Source organism: Pogoniulus pusillus, chromosome Z (genome assembly GCF_015220805.1).
Source record: "Pogoniulus pusillus isolate bPogPus1 chromosome Z, bPogPus1.pri, whole genome shotgun sequence".
In the NCBI taxonomy this organism is placed as follows: domain Eukaryota; kingdom Metazoa; phylum Chordata; class Aves; order Piciformes; family Lybiidae; genus Pogoniulus; species Pogoniulus pusillus.
In genome coordinates, this window is record NC_087309.1 from 55,940,677 (window position 1) to 55,963,374 (window position 22,698).

At 41.5% G+C, this 22,698-nt stretch overlaps 1 protein-coding gene across 1 annotated transcript in view; it reads left to right on the forward strand.

Moving 5' to 3' along the window:
- The first annotated feature begins 13,671 nt into the window (after positions 1-13,671).
- RIC1 (RIC1 homolog, RAB6A GEF complex partner 1) overlaps positions 13,672-22,698 on the forward strand; it is a 58,019-nt gene continuing 48,992 nt past the window's right edge. Inside the window, exon 1 of the mRNA XM_064176860.1 lies at positions 13,672-14,419. Coding sequence (XP_064032930.1) covers positions 14,279-14,419 — 141 coding nt within the window. The 5' untranslated portion in view covers positions 13,672-14,278. The remainder of the gene's footprint in view (positions 14,420-22,698) is intronic.

The window sequence follows — 22,698 nt, forward strand, 5'->3', positions numbered from 1 at the left end:
GGATGTGGTCTATCTGGACTTCAGCAAGGCCTTTGACACTGTCCCCCACAGCAAACTGCTGGCTAAGCTGTCAGCCCATGGCTTGGATGGCAACACTCTGTGCTGGGTTAGGAACTGGCTGGAGGGCCGGACCCAGAGAGTGGTGGTGAATGGTGCCACATCCAGCTGGCGGCTGTCACTAGTGGTGTCCCTCAGGGATCAGTGCTGGGCCCCATCCTCTTTAACATCTTCATAGATGATCTGGATGAGGGCATGGAGTCAGTCATCAGCAAGTTTGCAGATGACACCAAGCTGGGGGCAGATGTGACTGAGTTGGAGGGCAGAAGGGCTCTGCAGCGGGACCTTGACCACCTGGACAGATGGGCAGAGTCCAATGGGATGGGGTTCAATAGCTCCAAGTGCAGGGTGCTGCACTTTGGCCACAACAACCCCATGCAGAGATACAGGCTGGGGTCGGAGTGGCTGGAGAGCAGCCAGACAGAGAGGGATCTGGGGGTGCAGGTTGATACCCACCTGAACATGAGCCAGCAGTGTGCCCAGGTGGCCAAGAGAGCCAGTGGCATCCTGGCCTGCATCAGGAATGGTGTGGTCAGCAGGAGAAGGGAGGTCATTCTGCCCCTGTACTCTGCACTGGTTAGACCACACCTTGAGCCCTGTGTTCAGTTCTGGGGCCCCCAGTTTAAAAGGGACGTTGAGATGCTTGAGCATGTCCAGAGAAGGGCAACGAGGCTGGTGAGAGGCCTCAAGCACAAGCCCTATGAGGAGAGGCTGAGGGAGCTGGGATTGTTTAGCCTGGAGAAGAGGAGGCTCAGGGGTGATCTTATTGCTGTCTACAACTACCTGAGGGGTGGTTGTGGCCAGGAGGAGGTTGCTCTCTTCTCTCAGGTGGCCAGCATCAGAACAAGAGGACACAGCCTCAGGCTGCGCCAGGGGAGATTTAGGCTGGAGGTGAGGAGAAAGTTCTTCACTGAGAGAGTCATTGGACACTGGAATGGGCTGCCCGGGGAGGTGGTGGAGTCGCCGTCCCTGGAGCTGTTCAAGGCAGGATTGGACGTGGCACTTGGTGCCATGGTCTAGCCTTGAGCTCTGTGGTAAAGGGTTGGACTTGATGATCTGTGAGGTCTCTTCCAACCCTGATGATACTGTGATACTGTGATATATATATATATATAAAAATATATTCCCTTCCCTTATATCTCGGTAACCTTCCTTTCCCTTAAATACCTTTTGTTTGCTATTAAAATTAAATTTTAACCTCGAAATCAGTGCAAGGCTGTTTTGCAGTTGTTTTACCCCTTTTACTTTTCTTCTGCCTATTTTTTTCCATATGGGGAGAAGGCACATATCCTAAATTCTGTTCCATTTGGCTTGTGGGCTCTGGGAAAGCTCAAATGGCTACACTGACTCAGCAGACACTGTCCCTGAATTCATAGATTCATAGAATATCAGGTTGGAAGACACCTCAAGGATCATCTAGTTCAATCTCTGAGGGTAAGAATATAATTTACATGAGATGCCCTAGCACCCTGTCAAGCTTGGCCTTGAAACTGTTTAACATAAGTGAATCCACCACCTCCCTTGGGAGTTTATTCTAATGTTTAATAGTTTGGATAGTGGTTTTTTTTTTTCTGATATCCAGTCCAAATCTCTGCAGTAGCAGCTTGTAACCATTACCCCATGTTTTTACAATGCGGCTCTTGGTAAAAAATTAGTCCCCCTCCTCCTCCTCCTCACGATAGCTGCCCTTTCTGTACTTGTACATGGTTGTGAGGTCTCCCCTAAGCCTCCTCTTCTCAAGACTTAACGAATCCACTTCTCTTCCTCCATATGGCAGGTCCTCTGACCATTCCTATAGCACTTCTCTGGACCCATTTCAGACTGTCTGCATTCTTCTTAGATAGCAGGGACCAAAACCATGCACAGTACTCAAGGTGCAGCCTGACCAGCACTGAGTAGAGTGGGACAATGACATTTTTATCTCTACCTGTGATACCCTTACTAATGCAACTCAGCATTCTGTGGGCTTGCTTTGCACTGCAGCATACATCTGCACAGTGCTGCTCTCAAGCCATGTGGTTACCAATCTGAGCTGCATTCCTGGATTATGTGTTCCCAAGCACAAGACCCTATACTTGGCCTCATTAAACTTCATACAGTTTCTTGCACTTGACCAGCCTCTTAAGACCTTACTGGAAGGTAGGTCTCCCTTCTGGGGTGTCAACTTCCCTACTAATTTTTGTGTCATCAGCAAACCTCATCAGGGTGCTCTTTATTCCAGTATGAAAATAATTAATGATGATATTAAACAGTGTTGGGCCTAATACTGATCCCACTAGTGACAGTCTGAGAAAGAGTGATTTATTACTACCCTCTGGGTAGAGCCACACAGACCACTTGTCTAGGTCATAGCATGCCAGTTTCTCAAGGAGAAGGCTGTGAGAGACCATGTTGAAAGCCTGTAGAGATCCAGATAGTCAATGTCCACCAGTTGTCCTGCATCAACTAAGCAAGTTGTCTTGTCATAGAAGGCAATTAGGTTTGTCAAGCATAACACCCCTGGTGATCCACGCTGACTTTTCCCTATTACCTTCTTCAGTTTATGTGTAATAGTTCCCAGGAGGATATGTCGCATAACTTTCCCAGGGATTGACATTAGGCTAATGGGTCTATAATAATCTGTGCCTTACTTGGAACCTGTTTTATAGATAGGAGTGACCGTAACCTTCTTCCAGTCTTCAGTCACATCTCCTAACTCCCATGATTACTCATATATTACGGAGAGCTGCCTTACAACAACATTGGCCATTTTTTTTTAACAGCCTTAGGTGGATGGCATCTGTTCCAGTGAGTTCTTCAGGACCAGGGAACACCCTCATACATGGGTACCCCACCTCTGGGTACAGTTTCAATATTTTTGTTATAGCTTAAACACTAAAACCATCACGAGAAAGGTATATACACAATACCTATGGCTCACCTGCTCTAGCCATAGGGAGAAACTACAATGATGAATAAGACATGACAAACAATCCAAGTAGCTCTATTGATCAAAGGGCAGTCTATACTCACCCTATCCCACTGGCCAGCAGAGTTCCCAAGATGCATAGATAGCAGAGCTGGTCAGCTGCCATCTTAGAAGGTAGGCATCCCCACCAGGAACCATACCATCATGGTGGTAAGACTGCTGCTGCTCCAACTCACCTACCCACGCTCTCGGTTTACATGTGCTCAGAATTCTGTGACATCTGTCAAGTGCATCCCAGAATTCAGAACCAAGGAGAAACAGACGCCCCTCTTATTTTGGAATCTTTCCCTACTGCTCATGTGCACACCTGCAAGCCCTGCTTCCCCTGGATCTTATCTTTAGTAACCTAGTGATTATCAGCTTGTTGTGACTTCTGATCACACACAAAGCAACTCTTCCCTCTTACAACATCAGGGCCTATTGATTTGTATGGGGACAAGCTCTTGACACACCAACACTTCGCTGATGGCAGGTCTGTGCCTGTATGAGTCTGGATTTTTACTCCTGTGATTTGAGGCCCAGCAGTGCTGGTAAGGGTGGAGGTGAAGGTGTTGAGAACTTCTGCATTTTCAGCGTTGCTCGTGACTAGTTCAGCTGTTTAACAGTGGGCTGATATTCTCCTTCTGTTTCTGCCCATGGCAAGGATGACCCTTTTGATCAATCTTCATTGGCCACGTCCAGCTATGCCCCTTCCCAGTCTCTCACCCAGCCTCAGCCTACTTGCCAGGAAACACAGAATCACAGACTCAACCAGGTTGGAAGAGAGCTCCAAGAGCATCCAGTCCAATCTATCACCCAGCCCTATCCAGTCAACTAGACCATGGCACTGAGTGCCTCATCCAGTCTTTTCTTGAACTCCTCCAGGGACGGTGCCTCCACCACCTCCCTGGGCAGCCCATTCCAATGCCAATCACTCTCTCTGGCAAGAACTTCCTCCTAACATCCAGCCTATACCTACCCCAGCACAACTTGAGACTGTGTACCCTTGTTCTATTGCTGGTTGCCTGGGAGAAGAGACAACCCCCACCTGGCTACAATGTCCCTTCAGAGAGAGAAACGAAGCTGCAGTCTGTCTGCTACCACCTCTGCCAGTGTGTGAGCTGGTTCCCAAGCCAAGGCAGATTCGTAAAGCCCATGGTCACATTTTTAGGAGGAACACTGCTTTTTGCTGTGGGTTTGTTGCAGAATGCGATCCCCAGAGCTTTTGCAATTTTGTGAAGCTTGTCATATGGAGCGACCAGGGAAAACCATGAATGCAGGTGCACAGGAATATTATTGGAATGAAACACCATGATCCAGACGATGCCTTCCCTCTACAAGAAGAAATTAAATAAAATGGAGAAAGAGATTGGAAGGAATTGGTTGCTCATGCAGAACAACCTTGTTTGAGAGGTCCTCCCAAAGCTGCCAACTTATGCCTTTTGCAGGCTGAGGCCTTCCTCAGGGTTTCTGCTTTCTCTGTACCATGCAGATGTTTCCCAACTCAGCAGAAGGAAACAATGTTCTTCTAGCCTACCCTTGCCTAAGTTCCTTAACTAACACCTTTGTCATCAGTAGCATACACCCATCTTGTCCCAAGAAGGAGTCACTGGAGCCTGGCAGTGTGGTAGCCATGGTGCCCAAAGCACTGGGCCATTCCATTCAGACAGCACCTTCACTCTGCAAACAGTCTAGTGAGCAGCCCACATGGTACACCAACATATCTAGAAAGTGTGAGGAGGCCTGAACAGCTTGACCACCATATGCCCATATTCACTCTCAGGCACGGCCCTTCACTTCTACCCTATGCTTGCGTTTAGAAGAGCCACTGTTCCCCCATCTTGAAACACCACATTTACAGCAGTAAATCTATTTAGTCCAGCTTGTCAGCTGTTGGAGAACACGTTCGGTGGAGCGCTATGGGAAGATGACTCTTTGTTCACCAATATGGTTAGATGGTCAAATCCACTTTATTTCCGTAATACAGTGACTTATATGCATTCTAGCAAGAGGTGTGCTCAGCTTAAGATTGGTTACAGGTGATAATTGAAAGGTTACATGTAATGTGCACATAGGTTAACTTATCACAACATTCTAAGGGTCAGCCTCCCAGACCACCCACTCCAGCCCCTTGGTTATCTAGTCTCTGCCCACTGCAGCTGTGTGTGAGGTGCTCAGTTGTTTACATCTCGATTTCCCAGCCTCGCTGGGAACCAAGGACGTTCTCAGTGCAAGTTACCCATGTTTATGACTTTATGTCCTCAACTGGTGAGAAATTCTTCCACAGTCAGCCTGTACTGAATTATCACCATGTCTCTACTTGTTCCATGTAGAATAATATTCAAATCAGTTTGTACCCTGTAAAGGCATAAAACCACATGCAGGTATATTGTTTTTACATTGTAATCTGTCATATTATTGAAATTCCAGTTTCAAATAATGAGTGCCTCACTCTTTCTAATTGCAATCACGGAATCACAGACCAGCTGACTTGAAAGTAACCTCTGTAACCTTGTCCAATTCACTTGCTCACGAGGGGTTCCCTAGAGTCAGTTGCCCAGGTCTATGTCCAAACTGCTTCTGAGTCTTCAGAGATGAAAACTTAATCATTTATCTGGGTAACCTGTGCCAGTGCTTAGTCACCTTCAACAGGAAGATTATTCCCTGATGTTCAGGGAGAACTTCATCAGGTTTCAGTTTGTGCTTGTTGCCTCTGGCGCAGTCACTGGGCATTACTTGAAAGAGCCTAGGTTTGCCTTCTTTGCATCCTCTGTTCAGGTATTTAGAAACATAAATATGATCTCCAGGAGTCTGTTTCTCTCCAGGCTGAACAGTCACAGATGTCAGCCTTTCCTCTTAAGGGATCATTTGGTTTCTTCACCATCTTTGTAACCCTCCATTGGACTCTCTCCAACACAGCAATGTCTCTCTCATAATGAAAGGCCTAGAACTGGAGATAGAACTCCCAATGTGGCTTCATCTGTGCTGAATAGAGAGAAATAATTTTGTTCCACCTGGAGGTAGTCCTTTGTTTAATAGAGCTCTGTGTTGTGGAAGGTGACAGGCCAAATTAGGCCTAAACATGTCCTAGCTTGCCCAAACATGTTTACTGCTCTCCCTCCTGCTGATGGGGGAAGCAACTGTGGAAAAAGAGAATAAAGGCCACAGTTCCTCTGAGTCTCATTCTCTCCTTCCAAACTTATAAACACATGAGAGTACTATGTTTATACACATTTGCGTTCTGCCCTAAAAAGGTAAAAGCCCTGACTTTACCTAACATGGTTAAGCTTGGCAAAGGGCCATTCTGATTGGCTTATCTGTGTCCAAAGAACAATCAGACTCAGGCGATACTGAAAAAAGGAGGTGAGCAGGTAAAGACAACTGCTTCTGCCAGTGCTTCTGCCTCACTGCTGTTGTATCCCGACATCTCTGCAACAGTCTGCTTGCTGCATAATAACAAGACCTGATATTTTGGATTTATCTACCTGGAAACTGAGCTTGCTCAAGTTTACCAGGGAATAGGCACCAAATGCTTTCATGTGGTAGGCTTGTTTAGCCAGCGTGACACTGTGCCAAGATTGCACATCTGCAAGACATCCTGCCTACACCTGCAAAGCTCTGTGATTAGTCTGGAGCCAAGAGGAACCAGGATCACGTCAGAGATCATCTGCCTTTCTCCCACCATCCCTGTCAAGAACCTGGGAAGATCAGAAGCCTCAGCAACTATCAAGACACCAACAGAGCCCCCTGCAAGTGTTTGGGTACTGTCTGGGAACTGTAATTAGTCTTGGGAATCTGGAGATTAATATTTGTGAATAAACACTCAAAAGCCTCCTGTTGGGAATAGTAACATTAAATGTAGTGAATCTATAGAAATTGTCTGAATATTATACATTGGAACATAAATCATGGACAGGTGAGAGTGCACGAGCTCAGAAGTACTGAGTTGAGATAAAATAGAAGGTTGGAATGACCGTAGAGAATGGTGCAACAAATATAAACAAATGTAAGGCTGGAGTCTGTGGGTTTTGCCTATCTCTGCTGACTTAGATTGCTTAGATACAACGTACATGTTGTTGAGAGAATATGATGAATGTCTATGCTAATTAGTATGTAATTTCTAATGCAAGTACAAATAACCAATTGTAGTTTAATACAATTTGTAGCCTTCTGATGAAAGGTATAAAAACACGTTTGGAATGCAATAGAGAGATTGGATTGAACTTGCTTACATTAAGCATCGCCCTGTCTCTTCTGATACCTGTGGCAGCCTCCTTACAGCAAAACTGTAATTGTCTAATTGAATCCAAGCCTCTTGCCTTAGCAGAAAGGAACTTCCAGGGTCCAGGGCAAGTGATACAATTGACTGCAAGAACCTCTTTCCAGTTCAATTCAGTTTAATGCTTGTTGCATTACTGCTAATTATTTCTTAAGTGTTCTAGAATCTGTTTATCCTATGTATAACGTTTCCATGACCATTGCACAGAACCAATTATTATTAAAAAATACTGGGTGGGTGGTGAGAAACTTGAATAAAAAAAACTAATAATCTTTTTTTTTTTTTTTTTTTTTTTTTAATACCATCTCTTGCATCCATTAATACTCTCCATAACACCTTGCATGCTTATTGAGCTCTTTACAGCAAGGACACATTGATGGCTAACGATAAAATTAATGTTCACCAGGACCCTTTAAGTCCTTTTCTACCAACCTGCTTTCCAGCTGAGTGGGCCCAAGCATATATTAATGCATGGATCTCTTCATGCCCCTTTTCCTGCATGCCCCTTTTCCTGTAGAGAAGACATTTAGCTGAACTAGACAATGGGTACTGGATACCATACTGATGTCATGTACATTATGTAAGAGAATGGCTGGCATGGCAACGGACAGGTACTTTGAGCCTGTGACTATGTTGCTCGTGGCAAGAGTTGCAACAGGGCAGAGACAGGTGGATAGGGTGAGCTAGGCTGTTGCAACATCAATTTGTGCTGTTCAAATAAACTCTCTTTATCTCAATGCACAGGGCTTTGCCTTTTTCTCCCAGTTCTGCTCTGCATCCAAACCAGGAGTCATTCAATTGTCCTCATTCTCCAAAATTCCTGATTAAAAAAGATACTTCCTTTGATGTGCAGGCAACAGTCATGAAGAGAACATTTTACTTATAAATACAGCAATTAAAAGGCTTTACTTCATCCTGCTCATATTCTTGCATTGAATGGGATGATGATTTGGAGTGAGCAGTCAGTTTTAATGTTATTCTCAAAGCAACAAATTATTACTGAGTTTTGTCCTACAACTGGACAATATTTTAACTCACAACACATAGACCATTAAGAAGCAGAAAAAAAACACAGAGTTCAAAAAATAATTTATTTTACATTGACTCAAATAGGAAACAGCTCAGAGCATGATGTCTTCCCTGACAGTGTCAGTTTCAGTTGTACTTGCAGCTCTAATTTTGGAATGTTGAGACAGCTCCACCTCAGTATCAACTTTGCTGAATCTGGCATAAGGCACTTATAAGAAAGATGACTTTTTTTTTTTTTTTTTTTTCCCCAGTGTAGAGACTGATCACAGCTAAAAATTTAATTGGACACCCATTTCTTTCAGACACAGCCAAGGGAGTATAGACAGAGATAAGCTCCTACATGGAAAAGAGATGGAAGCTGGAATTCCTGTTGCTCAGGATGCCGTATAGTTCTAACACAAACTGAGATGAAAACAGGCTTCTGAAATGAGCATGTAATTTGTTTGTGTAGCATTTTGTGAATGTTCACTTACAGCTTGGGAATAAAATTCCAAAGTTCAGATGTTGCTTTGGTAGTGAAGTATTTTAAAAGAACTAGTTCAGCCAGTAAAAATACATAACTAAAATAAGGTGGAGTTGCTATAGATGTCTTTGCTTACCAAATAAAAGCATGCAGATGGCACTGCTGATGCTGCAGATAGCTTAAAACAGAGGTTATTTAACATGCATTTTAAGACTTGACACATTATCTCAGATTCTGAACAGTTCAGCTTCCTAGTATCAAATATAAAATACCTTCAACAAATGTAATTCTCTAGACATATTCAGAAACCACAATGGCTTTTGCAATAATCATGAGCACAAAGCAAATATTTCAGTGGTAGGCTGCTCAAGAAACTAAGCATACTTGCCAGTCACTGAATACCAGATAATGCAGTCTGAAAGAAGACAACATATTTCTAAAGATATTTTCACTGATGTACAAGTGTATTTTTAAAAAAACTTTCTGATAAATTTATAGCACCTATGAAAATCAAGCCTAAGTCCTCAGGATAGTTTCTATATGGAATTTATTGCAAAGAACCCAAATGTTATGCAAATGTTGTGGCAGATATGTCAAATCCAATAGCCTGTGGTTTTGACACATACATTTCTTGACCCTGACAATGACTAATCCATTGAGTGATATGGGTTGCATTCAGAACTGTTTCTGTCCATGTCTCCCTTCATACTTGGTTTAATATATTGTGTACGGTTCTTAATTATAAAATGGTAAATAGTGTTGCAAAATTATTTAGTGACTGTCTGTGAATAACTGCTATGATAAACTGGTGGCATGCATGCATGTAATTCATTTTATTACTTGCACTTTATTTATCCAGTATTCTCTTTATTCTGCATAACTGCAACTGGGTATGAAAAGTAATTTGATGAGAAGTATAAATACAATAAGTTAGAAGAACTCTTTCAGTCTGTTCCAGAATGAATAGGCATATTCTGTCTGGTAAAATGATTTAGTCTAGCTACTGCAAATTACTGCCATCCCAGTGTCTCAGGTCCTGTATTTTGTATAAACACCAATGGCTGACTTTGCTTTTGAAGTAGCAGTAGAATAAACTTCACTTCCACTTCTTTCTAACAGTCTCTTCATAGGAAGACTCCTTCAATCTCTCCAGGTTGAATTCAGAAAATGCTTGAAATAATCAGAATTATTTTATTCTGTGCTTTGTTAAAACTCCTAGCTTTGTAGGCAATTAACCTTTGCATTTAACATTTTTTTTTTCCTTTTAACTTTTAAAATAGCTAGGATTTTCCTGTGGTGTCATAGCAAATACCTTCCCTTTGACAGTGGTGTTTGCTTGTTTGTATTTCTGGTATTAATAGTTTGATATTTCTTTAGATTTAACCCTTATAAGGATAGTAACAACCACTATAATTAATCCTCTGAAATAATCTTTGTGTACAGTCTATAGGAAAATGAGATATTTTCCTTACTTTGTTCTGTTTATATGGTTCTGTTCTCAATCAAGAATTGACTCTTTTGATGGGTCAAAGGATGACTAACAGAACAGGCAGTTTAAATCACAGACTAATTTACAGAAGTCTTCACATTTCAGCAGCAGGAATCTGCAAGGCAAAAGATGCATTTGTTCCATAATCAATATTATGAAGATGATTTAAAAGCAGTATTTTGATAGCCATAGCAGAGGTGGTCACACACTGCCATACATCTTCCACGGTTTATAGCATAGTGCCCACTTTTGTAAGCAGCATGGGAAAAACTTCCTGCCATGCCGTTAACTATGACCGTGCCTCACCATGCCCTTCCGGTAAGGCTTTCTTTGTTTGCCTGCTTTTTTTTTTTTTTTTTTTTTTTTTTAATTTTTTTTTTTTTTTTTAATCTATCTTTGAGTTATATTGCTGGTATTGGTAATATTGTAGGAAAGATGATATTAAAAAAGATTTCCACTTACAAAGACTGACCTTCCAAAACTGTTCATGCAACAGCTGTGGATACAAATTTAAACGCAAATTCAAGGCAAGAGCTACAAAACTGTGTCAGGAGTCTTAACAATGACAACTGTGTAGAATACCTACCCTCCTGCAACATTTTCATTCTAGACCTACTTCTGCCACTAACAGTGTTCACTCCTCTCTTTCATTAGGCTGTTAATATTAAGACTCACGTAGTCTAGGACTATGATATTTCAATGTCCCTGAATGTTCCCACAGCTCTGCATGAGCTCTTCCTTTTCAGGACACAGCTATTTCAAGCACAGTTTCCAAAACAACATGACTGCCACTGAGTAGGCAGCTGCAAGCCTTATCTTCAGCTAGGTGGACTTGATGACAACTGACAACTGGATTTCTGTGTATGAAAGCCTCTCACAATCCTGTCAACTTTTGTTATCATAGTCTTGCTGCTATATCCTGTGACTGTGCCTTAGTAGCACTGCTAGATTTCCTTAAGAAACTGTGAGCTTGGTCCTCCTACATGCATTTAATTTCTGTACAACTTTAGCATCCCAGGGTATTACCAGTTTTCCTATACCACAGCAGTGAGAAAACTTTTTGCACACAAATACAAATACCCTATAATTTTAAAAAGTCTATTACTACTAAACTGTCATCCTACATCTATTTTCTTGACTCATCCCACAAAAGCATATAAAAACTGACATAGCTGAGACCATATTTATATCACTGATGTAAAGATTTTGGTAGTTGCACTTTCTTAATGAAACACTGCACCATCATTATTCTGATTATGTGCCTCATACCTCTCCACAATAATGGCAATGCAAACACAAAGACTTCAGTCTCTATTTTTAGCATAGTGCACAGTTGCAACAAACCCCTACAGTGTAGCTGCCACCAACAGTAGTAGCTGTTTCCTTCATTAATGCTGCTCTCAGCACACAATATGTCATTGTTCTGCAGGAGCAGCATGAGCAGTAAACATGCTTGCTCCTATGTGCACACGTTAGGATACTGTGGCACTATCTAAGGAATCTACAAAAACTGTAAAATACATGCAGGCCCCTTACTAGCTGTTTCTTGGATTTTGAGAAAGTTCTGTTCATCAGGATGAACTTGGCAAAATGTAATTACTTTGCTGTGATGACTCTGTCATACCTATTCTTCAGGATGTATAGTAGGAACAGAAGAGTTGATAAATGAGATGCTACTATTTCCAGTTCCTAATTTGTAAGGCTAGTAACTAAAACTTAGGGGGAAAAGTAGTTTCAAAGAAGATAGTGTAGCAGGGAGAGTATTTGTAGCAGAAGCACTGATAAGCATGTATCACATAGCAGGGATTTGATGGCAAGGTCCACTTTAAGATACAAAATACCATGGGTTTTTGTCCCTTTTCTTTTTGAAGGCATATTATGGCTTTGTATGGATTCCAATATGTATCTGCTTATAACACACCTTCTCTTTTGTGTTCAGATAGAAATATTTCAGTTGGGATATGGTAGGCACATGGGAAAAGCTCTAATTATGACCAGAAAGATGTTAGGAGATAAGGCATTTGGTGTGGTGAGAGATTACATTCTTTGACACGAGCTTATTTATATACAGTGAAACTCGTTTCCATACAGCTCCGTCTAGAACAACTCCCATAAGAAGCGGTGCTGGGGGACTGGTTCAGTAAACTCTCCTGGTTATTTCTACTAATTGCTGTTTCTTTCCAACACTGCCACTGCCCTCGCTATGGTGTAGTCATCTACCTTTAGTTCTCTTGCATCTGCTTTTATTTTCGAGTTACAAGTGCCTAACAAGCCTCACTGCCTACATCTAAAGCTATAGCTATAGTTTCTATTTCATACCACGTACTTCTGTTCTCAATGTGAATAAAAGCATTCAGGCTACCATGGAAACATGATTAAGGGGTAGGTTTTGTATGACCAGCCCAGGGGGCAGAAAGGCTTCTCCTTCACATCCCCACACCCCCCGTTCCCCCTTTTCTCTTGTCTAATTAAATCATTTGATCCAACTCGCCAGTGGGGAGAAATGTTTGTGCCAGCACCCGGGAAACACCTGATGCCAGAACCATGATACTGTACAAGCACTGCGTGAGCAACTCTGCACTCCACTTGCCAACTCAGCATCAAAGGCAACCTCCATTCTCGCGATGCGCGGATCTTCCCCACCCAGACTTGTCTTTATCATTTACAGCAGGCCTCTTTGCCACCTCTCTGTCACTAAATTCTTCATCTCCTAACAGCAGGCTCGGTGAGAAAGAGACCTACTTCTCGACGGCACCACAGCCCCACGCAGGGCCGTGAGGCCTGAGTAGTAGTCAAACCTGCAGAGACGAGAGCTTAACCGAGCATCACAACCTATCGGCTCGCCAGTTCGGAGCAGTTTGCCCCACCTTGCGAACGTATCCTCTGACAGCAGACTAGTAGCCGGGAACGCCAGCTCCTACCATCCACCCGCGGCGTGCCCGCAGGCGGCAGGACCGCTCCAGCTCTCCACCCTACAGCCTCCTTCCTGCGCGTGCGCGTACTGGCTCGAGCAGCTGCCCCCCCTTGCTCCCCTCGTGCGAGGCTGGGGGCGTCGCCTCCGCGCGCTTGCGCAGAACCGCCCACTCGCCCCGCCGCCGCGCGCCCTCCCCGCCCCCGCCGCCGCGGCGCCCTCCCCGCCCCCGCCGCCGCGCGCCCTCCCCGCCCCCGCCGCTGCTGAACCCTCCCTGCCCCCGCCGCCGCGCGCCCTCCCCGCCCCCGCCGCCGCGGAACCCTCCCCGCCGCCGGCGCACGCCCTTTCACCCGGAACTGTGGCGCGGAGTCCCTGGAGGCTGAGGATGGGAGCGTCAGACCCCACTGATGTCACTTCCGCGGGTCCCTCAGCCAGGGCCAATCGAGACCTTCACACTGAGCCCCGCCCGGCCCCCGCCCTCCCCTCCGTCTGCCGTGGGTCCGCCGTCGCGCTCGGGGCCGCGGCGTTCAGACGCCGTAGCGGAGGGAGAGGAGGAGGGAGATGGCGGCGGGGGCTTTGGTGACTGCAACGACTATAGCGACACGGAGAGCGGGCGGGCGAGACACCCGCAGGACGGAGGAGCCGCCTCTGCAGCCGCCGCAGTTCCCGCGGGCCTGCTCGGAGCAGTGACTGTCTGCCTTCCCCGCCGCCTCCCTCAGGCTTCGGCCCTCTTGGCTCTTGCCAGTCCTCGGGCTCGCCTCTGTCTCTGCCCTCGGCGGCTGCAGCGCTTCCTGCCCCTCACGCCCACTCGAAAGCATCGGCCTCAGCAGCAGCTGGAGGCGACAGCCTGCAGTCCTCGGCGGCGGGGAGGCCTCAGCCACCCTCCTCCCGGACGCGGGCGTTACTGGTGAGCCGAGGAAGTCTTCTCTCTCCTGGTGATTATGCATGGTCGGTCTCAGGTCGGTGGTCAGAGCCCTTCGTCCGGAGGCCATCGAGCAAACAGCGAGCCCTCCCGCATCTCTCCGGCTGATGTCCCCGTCGCCCCCTGCCTAGGCTAGAGTAAGCTGGGAGCCCGCTTCTCGGGAAGTGGGAAATCTACAGCCATGTATTTTCTCAGCGGCTGGCCCAAGAGGCTACTGTGTCCTCTCGAGCCCATGGAGCAACCTCTTCATATCCAGACAGATCCCCAGAGAGTTTTCTTCGCAGTGTTATCTCCGTCTCAGCTAAGCATCTGGTACTGCAGAGTGAGTATCCAGCTTCCTCTTAGCCCCCACATCATGCTCTTCCAACTGAAAAGTTGTAAAGTGGGGGTTCTTTTTGTTGAAAGGGTTCTTGGGACTAAAACTTGGGACTAAATCTTACAGAATATTTCATTAATTGTTACTCATAGTCTCAAAGTGATTAAGCCACAACGTTTATTGACAGTAATGTGATATTAAGAAAATGCATGAGATAAATTGACTTGGAGTTAACACCTTTTTTTACTTTACATAGCACTTAATACAAAGTGTTTGTAGCAATGCTTTCTTCCAAATATGCTGCTTGCATTCTACCTTCATATATACTGCATTTTATACAGAAGAACATATAGATGTAGGAGGTATGAAGCATTTTTTATAAAATGCAGAATAAGCTTTAACATTCTTTGTAGCGATATAACACAGAAGTTCACAAACTTCTTTTTATTGAAAGTTTTGCAGCCATAAATAGAAGAATTGTCATGGCTTTTGCATCGAAGTTGCTGCTTTAGCAACATGTAATTTGAGATTATGCAAATTATTGACATTAAATGCCTTCCTATCCACTCTGAATTAGTGTGGTAACAAAAATTGTCAGTTTGGTTTGATGCAGTCAGTGAAACAGCTGCTTTATGGAGTTTAAATGTGGATGCTGGATCCTATTAAATACTGCCAAGATTATGCCCTAAATCTTTTTATAAACATTGCCAGCAAATTATGTGGAGTTTATCTCAGATTACAGGAGAAAACAATACCATTTTAGACAGCTGATGCTAAAAGATATCAAGTGACAGTTATCACCTTAAAATTCTTTCTTATTATGCTGAAATTTCATCACTTTGCCTTGTTTTGCACTCTTTATGGCTATTAATTAGTTCCTGGGTAGTGTACTAGTGCATATTTTTTTAACCTGTACAAGAGTTCAACTAGGGCATATCATCCCAGTCACTATGCTATGTGAACATAACCATGTGGCCTCTGTTTTCTTACGTTCATGGCACACAGTGTAGATAAGATGTGTGCTCTTCCAGATTTTGCCTGTAGAACCTGGACCTGTGGTCTATCAACAGAGTACAGTTGATCTTTTGCAGAAGCATACGCAAAAAAGATCAGGCTTGTAGAAATGCAAGTGTAGCCTTTTTATTTCTTTAGAAGCATAATTTCATGTTGCTTATATCTAAACTTAATTAGTCCTGAAAGCTAAGGCTTCTGCTCCTTTCTGGGTGGGTGGGAAGTGGCTTGTTTCTTAAAAGGAGGTGCTAATATGGCAACAAAACAGCTAGGCAAGGATTTTCTACAAGGATTTGTAGTGATAGGATGAAAGGGAATGGCTTTGAGATTGAGGACTGTGATTTAGACTGGGCATTAGGAAGGAATTCTCTACAGTGAGAGTGTGAAACACTGGAACAGATTGCCCAGGGAGGTGATGGATGCCCCATCCCTTGAGAGGTTCAAGGCCAGGCTGGATGGAGCCTTCCGCAGCCTGGTCTAGGGGAAGGATTCCTTGTTCACGGTGGGGGAATTGCAACTTGATGATCTTTGAAGTCCCTTCCAACCCAAACTTGCCCTGATGTGTAGAATGTAGTTCCTGAAGACAACTTTCATTAACTTACATGCTTGGACTTAATTTGAAATGTTAGATGTTGTACATCTGGCTACCAACAGAGCACTAACAGAGTTTACTCAGTGCAGAAAACGTGAACAAACTTTCAGGTCATTGATGTTTTTTAAAATACATTTTGTCAGCATGCAATTAGCACTTTTGAGGATGGTGCTGACTTTGCTGGGCTTGAGCAATGACTGATCTTAGCCTGAAAAATATTCTAAAATCTCACCACCTCAGTTGACATCCAGCCATTAGCAAAATCCTGTAAGACAAAGGTTTCTGTTAAAAGTATTTTATAATATAATCTATTGCATTATTTTAATGCATGTATCTGGCATCTTGAGTGGTTCTTTGTTGTGGCTGGGTTTTGGATTTTATTTGCTTTCTTATCTTTGAAGCAGGATCTTAAAAATATTTATTTGACTTCTGCAAAACAAAGTTCTTGCATCCTACAAAATTCTTTCATTTGTCAGAAGTATCTTCTTTGGAACGAGACTTTAGTTCCTATTGGATTGAGCTAATTCAGTATCTTGAAGTAGAATAGCCTTCAGGCTAATGTTCTTGTTGGGACTTATTACTATCTCAACTGTGTATGAAAGATTTCATGTGGAAATGAAGTGATGAGGCTAGCAAAGTTTTCAGTTACAGAGGACCCTTTGAAATAGTTCCAGGCATGTGAATTTACTTTCAGTATGTGTGTTTTTCAAGCAAGGTGGTAATGTTTAAAGCTCTTTCCACCAGTTGTATGTTAGCAACTAGTGGAATTAGGGAAACTTTATCCCAAAGTGTGGATTTTTTCCTTTAGAAACAATTTAGGTATTAAGATTAGAAATGCAGATAAATGAGGTAGGTAAAAACAGATGGAATTCCATTAGTGTTTTTAGACCAAAAAAGGCCTTGAGTATTTACATGCGGTTTTTCAGGGAGAGATTTGGTTATGGATAGAAAAGACTACCTTTCAGCAGTGATAATTTTAGATTATGCACCGGTATTGTGCGTTTATTTGTGAATTATATGCATATGCTCCTATACTAGTATTTACATTATCAAGCATGCACAGCAAAGAATAGAAGAGACTAGACTATTTCAGTTGGAAGGGATCTACCACAATTGTCTAGTCCAGCTGCCTAACCACTTCAGGGCTGACTGAAAGGTAAAGCATGTTATCTAGGACACAGTCCAAATCAAATGCCTTTTGAACACTGGCAGGCTTGGAGAATTTTCTAGGAAGGCTGTTCCAGTGTTTGAAAAGAGAAGAAAAATATGCAAGGAGGTAAAAGTGGGGGGAAAAAAAAATTAACGTTTTACTTGTTTTGTTTATTAATGGTACAAAAAAACGTTTTCTTCTTGGACCAAAATGGATTGCATTAAATGCATTCCACTTTGAAAGCTGCTATTCCAAGTATTTTGCTTAGAAGTCTGGTTTTTTTTGGCCTAGGTACTTCAGAAAATTCCTTAACGGTGAGAGCCAGTGAAACAGTCTGTGGACAAGATCGGAAAGCTTGTCTGTGTTTTCATTCTAATAATGTACTTAGATGCTTGAAATGAAAGTCTTCACAAGAAACTTTCTGATGTTTAATAAATTGACCTGAGTACTAAAATTCACGTGGCAGCTGTACAGTCTTAAGTGTGGTAGTCTTTTCTGCCTGCACCTGAGCATTAGTGGCTTTTATGGTGGACTAATGATAGCTTTTACCAGGTGGTTCAGCTTGCCAAACTGTTTTGTTGGTTTGTTGTTTTTTTTTGTTCCAATTCATCAAGGCATTAAATGAACCTTGTAGTGGATCTGTTGAAAGTTTTACTTCTTTAACAGTAGTGGCTTTAAATTTTATAGTTATCTAGTTACCTTGTGAAGTAAGAGCTTGAGTCAGTATGAAGAATTCCTGATAGTTGTTCACAGGACTGTAGATATTAAAAGCTGTCGATCACATTTCATTCCTCTGCTGCATATGAGTGGAGCTTCCCTGTAAGTGCTAGAGTAATTTGTGTACAGTGAGAGTAATCTGATGGCATAGTTGTATATATAAATATATCTCAACATGTCCTTTCTTTAATCTTAACAAACTTGTGCAATGATAGGACTGAGTGTTGGCCTTTAATGTTTAATGAAAGCTCCTGAAGGTTGGTAGTTGGACTGTCTGATATGACTCTCAGTCAAAACCAGTTTTGTAAGCTCTTTGAAGCTAAGAGTAGCTTGTCCCATTTAATCATTTTGAGAAGCACTTCTTAATTACCTAGGTGCTTGTCAGCTTATGATTTTCATCTACCCATGTTTCTAAACTGTACTGGCTGTTTTTTTTTAATGTGATGATCTGATGTGAAATCAGATTGCTGAAATGAACTGTATGCTTGTGGGAAAGCATGCATGTCAGATTCATAGATGGTCAAGTAATCCATATTCTTTCCAAGTGCCGAATAAGTGCATTCAGGCAGCTCTCGTAACCCACTCTTATGTGCTTTAAATCTAAGTTCACACATTATTTAAACAAATAGAACAGAGGACTCTGCTACTGTTAGAAAAATTATCTCTGTAGCCCAGAATTTGGGAACACTATAAAAGGAGCTATATAAGCACTTACAACACCTGTGCTTATAGCTCTTGTGATATATGAGTAAATATATTTGAAAATACACAGCTGGTTTTTTTTTTTTAACTAGAGGTAGCCATTTAAAGAAAAAATACATTTTCATCATACTGTCAGCATTATGCTTTCATCACAGAACTGTAAGAAGAATAATTTACTGGATTATTGTATATGGCCTTTCCCTAGATACAAGCACTGTAGTGTTTTTGTCTGGGACTTGTTCAAAAAATGGAAAACAGACATCTTGATAATTTTATAAGTGCTTGTGTATTGTGAACAGTATGACATTGATAGCATCGGTGCAAACTAAGATGTACTGTCTCTTGTGCTTTACTTTTTCCTTGGTAATATAACCCTGGAAATGATAACTTCTTACTGATACCCATCAGACATTTGTCTGAGAAGGCTTTTTTAAAAGTCAGTAACAGTAACTATTGTATAAAGATTGTTTGTATTTACGTAATTAAATTAGAAACACCTGTTTGTTGAAGTAATGGATTTGTCATGTGAAATGTAAAATTTTAATATGCGTAGATCTTACAAGCTTTTAAATTTGTCCTGTATTAATATAAAATAGATAATCCCTGAAGGACATCTCAGAATTACTTACATGCAGAGAAAGGCATCCTAAGTTATACATTTGAATTGCACAATTAGTGGCACGTTACAGTTGTTTGCTAGCATGAGATCAGAGATGAGGTTTAGTCTGTTCCCTATTGCAAACAATTCCATTTAGTTGAAATTAATCAAATTAGCAATTTATGGGGCTGTATGGCAAAGATATGACCTTTCTTACTGGCCAATGTTTCTGAGATTAACTGAAAACTAACTCGGGAGAGGTAATGATTGGCAGTTTTAGTCTACTTGCATTTTTTTAAACTCTTTCACAACACCTTGAAACAATTTTGAGAGACGTATCTGCTCTGTATGCTGGATGGATAGTTTACTGACTCTTAAGTGTTCTAGCAGCTTTTAAAACTGAATTAAAGAAGTTACATTTCTATTTTTTATCCTGCCTTTATAAATTCTTCTATCACCATCTCATGTCTCTGTTACTGACAATATATCTTTTTATGGTTTGCTTGTTTTTAGTTTGGTCATTACTAAGGAATTTTCCTCTTTTTAATGTGTGCATGCTTTTATTTACTTCATCTAATCTTTATGGTTTATTAGTTCATAAACTTACAAAGCGTCAGCCTTTAAAGTGGAACACAGGCTATCTAACTATGAAATAAAGTGCACAGTGCCATCATGCTTTTGTTATGTTTTCTGCCTGCCTTGTCCTTGCCTGTTTACAAGCTTATCAGAACAGCATGTTTTTTATTTTTTTTCTTTCTTCTACAGACAAGGAAGCATTGAAGCATTTGCTTTATAAAAGTAAACAGAGTATTTGTGGGTTTGCAAGAAGTTGCCTCTTGATTCTAAATTATATTTATCTTCAATATCTACAATACTAAGTTGTTAGAAGGGGAGGACTTTAGAAGTTATTTACAGCCTTGCAAGTTCTTATATTGATGTTACATTGTAAAACACAGGCCCCTACATAATAGTATGTTGTCAGTTGCTAACGCTGTTGCTTGTTCTCAACAAATACAACAAACTGCTGAAAGACTGCTAGTCTTTCAGATAGTCATTGTTTGAAACCTGTAATGAAATGTAAAAAATGATTTGAAAAGGTAAATTAGAAATAGTGAATTGGTGGCATTAAAGATCAAAATCCTTTAAGAGAGAGGAGAAAGTACTTGGGTTTGCAATGCAAGTTACCTTGGATTTATTAGATATAATAAACCCAGCAAAATAACAAATGAAGTTCAGAGCTGAACATGTTTGCCATGGATAGACTACGCTAAACACTCAAAACTTCTCAGAGTTCTTGGATATTATTTTGGGCAGAAATAATTGGCTCCAGTGCAACTTTTTTAGACTTTTACAAAAGATAAATAGAAGTTTTGCAGTACACACTTATTTGAGTAGAGCTATATTAACTGCATGGTGTGGCATTGAAATTCAGGCAAGAATATGATTTTATGTTGATATTTAATACATACAAAATAGTTGGTTTGCATTATAATTACAAGATTGATGGTGTCTTATAGGAATGTCCACAGACCTGAGCCAAGAGTATTACTTCATGTTTTTAGTAAAGTTTTGGGTGCCCGTAAGTGGCAGTGTTCCTCTGTTCATCTCTTTCCTTCTGGGTTCAAGAGAATTAATGTTAAGAGAGCAACTAAAATTAAAGAAGCAAAGTGAAGTTTGAATGTCTGAATGTGTATGTACTGTTAGGTATGTGTTTTTCAGACTCAGTCTAGTAGTTTTCTGTTGTGTTTACCAACTAGATTAACTTGTTAAAACCGCTGTAAGCACAGTGCTTACACGGGCATCAGACCACAGAATCCAAATCAAGTGAAACAGTTTTTTTCTTATTTTGTATTCTGTCAAACAATGATTCTACCTCTCTCCAGTTAGTTAATATTCCATTTTTTTCAAAGTCCTTTAGATGTTTCAGTTGTGACAGACTTGGTTCTATGAGGGCTGCTGTTCAAGTCAGGCCTGTTTACAGGTATTCTGTTCAGAGCAGGAATCTTGCCTTAGTTTAAGGTTTAAATATCTATTTCATTTGCATTTACATCAAATGTGGTAGAGAGTTTGTGTTCAGAGAAGTGGTAATATCCCATGTCTAAGCTTGCTGGGAGAATTTGCTGCAGGGTTTGTATATCTTGATAGATTACTACATAAGAAACTACTTTGTATGGTTCAGTGTTCTAAGACCACTTGTGTTGCTCAAAAAAAAAAGGAAATGAGAAAGCTGGTTTATTTGGTCAAATAGAATTAACAAAGATGCTAACATTTTAAGTTATTTCACCTTGATTTTGGTTTTCTATGTTTTGTGGTATTTTTTTCCCAATTGTTTGCATAGGTCTTTTGTCCTGATGTTGATACACAGCTCATCTTCCTCAGTAGAAAGTCCAAAGGAATTCTTAGTATGACAACAACTAATAATGAAACTAAAGTGAACTTTAAAGTGGTTTAGTTTAGGTGCTTTTGCTCATGAAGCTAGGTTACTAGCTTACTGTTTTATGAATTCTGCAGTTCTTCTATTTCAGTACTGGTCATTTGAAACACTTTTGCTTTAAGCTGTCTGTTTCAAATGTTGCCATACACTCGCATCAGTTAAAACAATGCATGTTTTATAGCAGAAAGGCACGGTTGAGAAGCTTAAAGGTTTTGAGTGAGAGCTTCTTTGGAAAGTGCTGTTGGGAAAGATAGCCAAGGTAGCTAAATGATGTGTAAGAATGAAATGAGATAAACTACATGAAAACAAGTAGTTCTGTTTCTCTTTTCTCAGTAGAATTGGTTAGAACGCTGAAAAAAAAATTAAACAAAACTGTTAGGTCACTTCCTGTGTTTCTGGAGTCACCATTTATTTCAGAAGCTGTGTCTCTACCACTAGTAGTTCCGCAACTAGATTTTAAGCATTATGAAAGAGGATAGATATCTTGGCTTACTTGAGACAATGTGCATGATTAGCTGTGCTTAACTAGATTCCTTTATAATTTTAGTGGCTGCATGCAGAAGTGTAAAGGGTTAAAATAACAGAGTTTTTATGAAGCTGACAGAAAGAGTTTTTTCCAACAGAAAGGAATGTAAAGTTTTAAGGAAAAGTATAGGCTATGAGTCAAATACCTAAAACTAACCAGTGAAAAGTATTGTACTAACTATACCCTTTTTTTGTTTTGGTTTGTTATTTGTTTTGTTGGGGTTTTGTTGTTGTTGTTTGTTTGTTTGTTTTTTATAAAATGTGTGTTTAATGGCTTGGTCTGTTTGGAAGTAAATAAAATCAGGATGATAGGCTCCTGTTGATAGAACATGCTCTTGTGCCGTTGCATATCTTTGATCATTTCAGATGTAAAGTGACCATTTGTTTGTCTTAACGTGAGCAGAGCAGAAGATGGAGCTGCTCTTACAGCTTTAAGCTTGTAGCCATTGAAACTTTTGTTGGAAGCTTGTAAGCAGGATGCTGAAGTTTGTGTGTTTGGATTTCTTTCACATATGAAATAATGATTTAGAATTATGGAGTATGTGGAAATAAATTA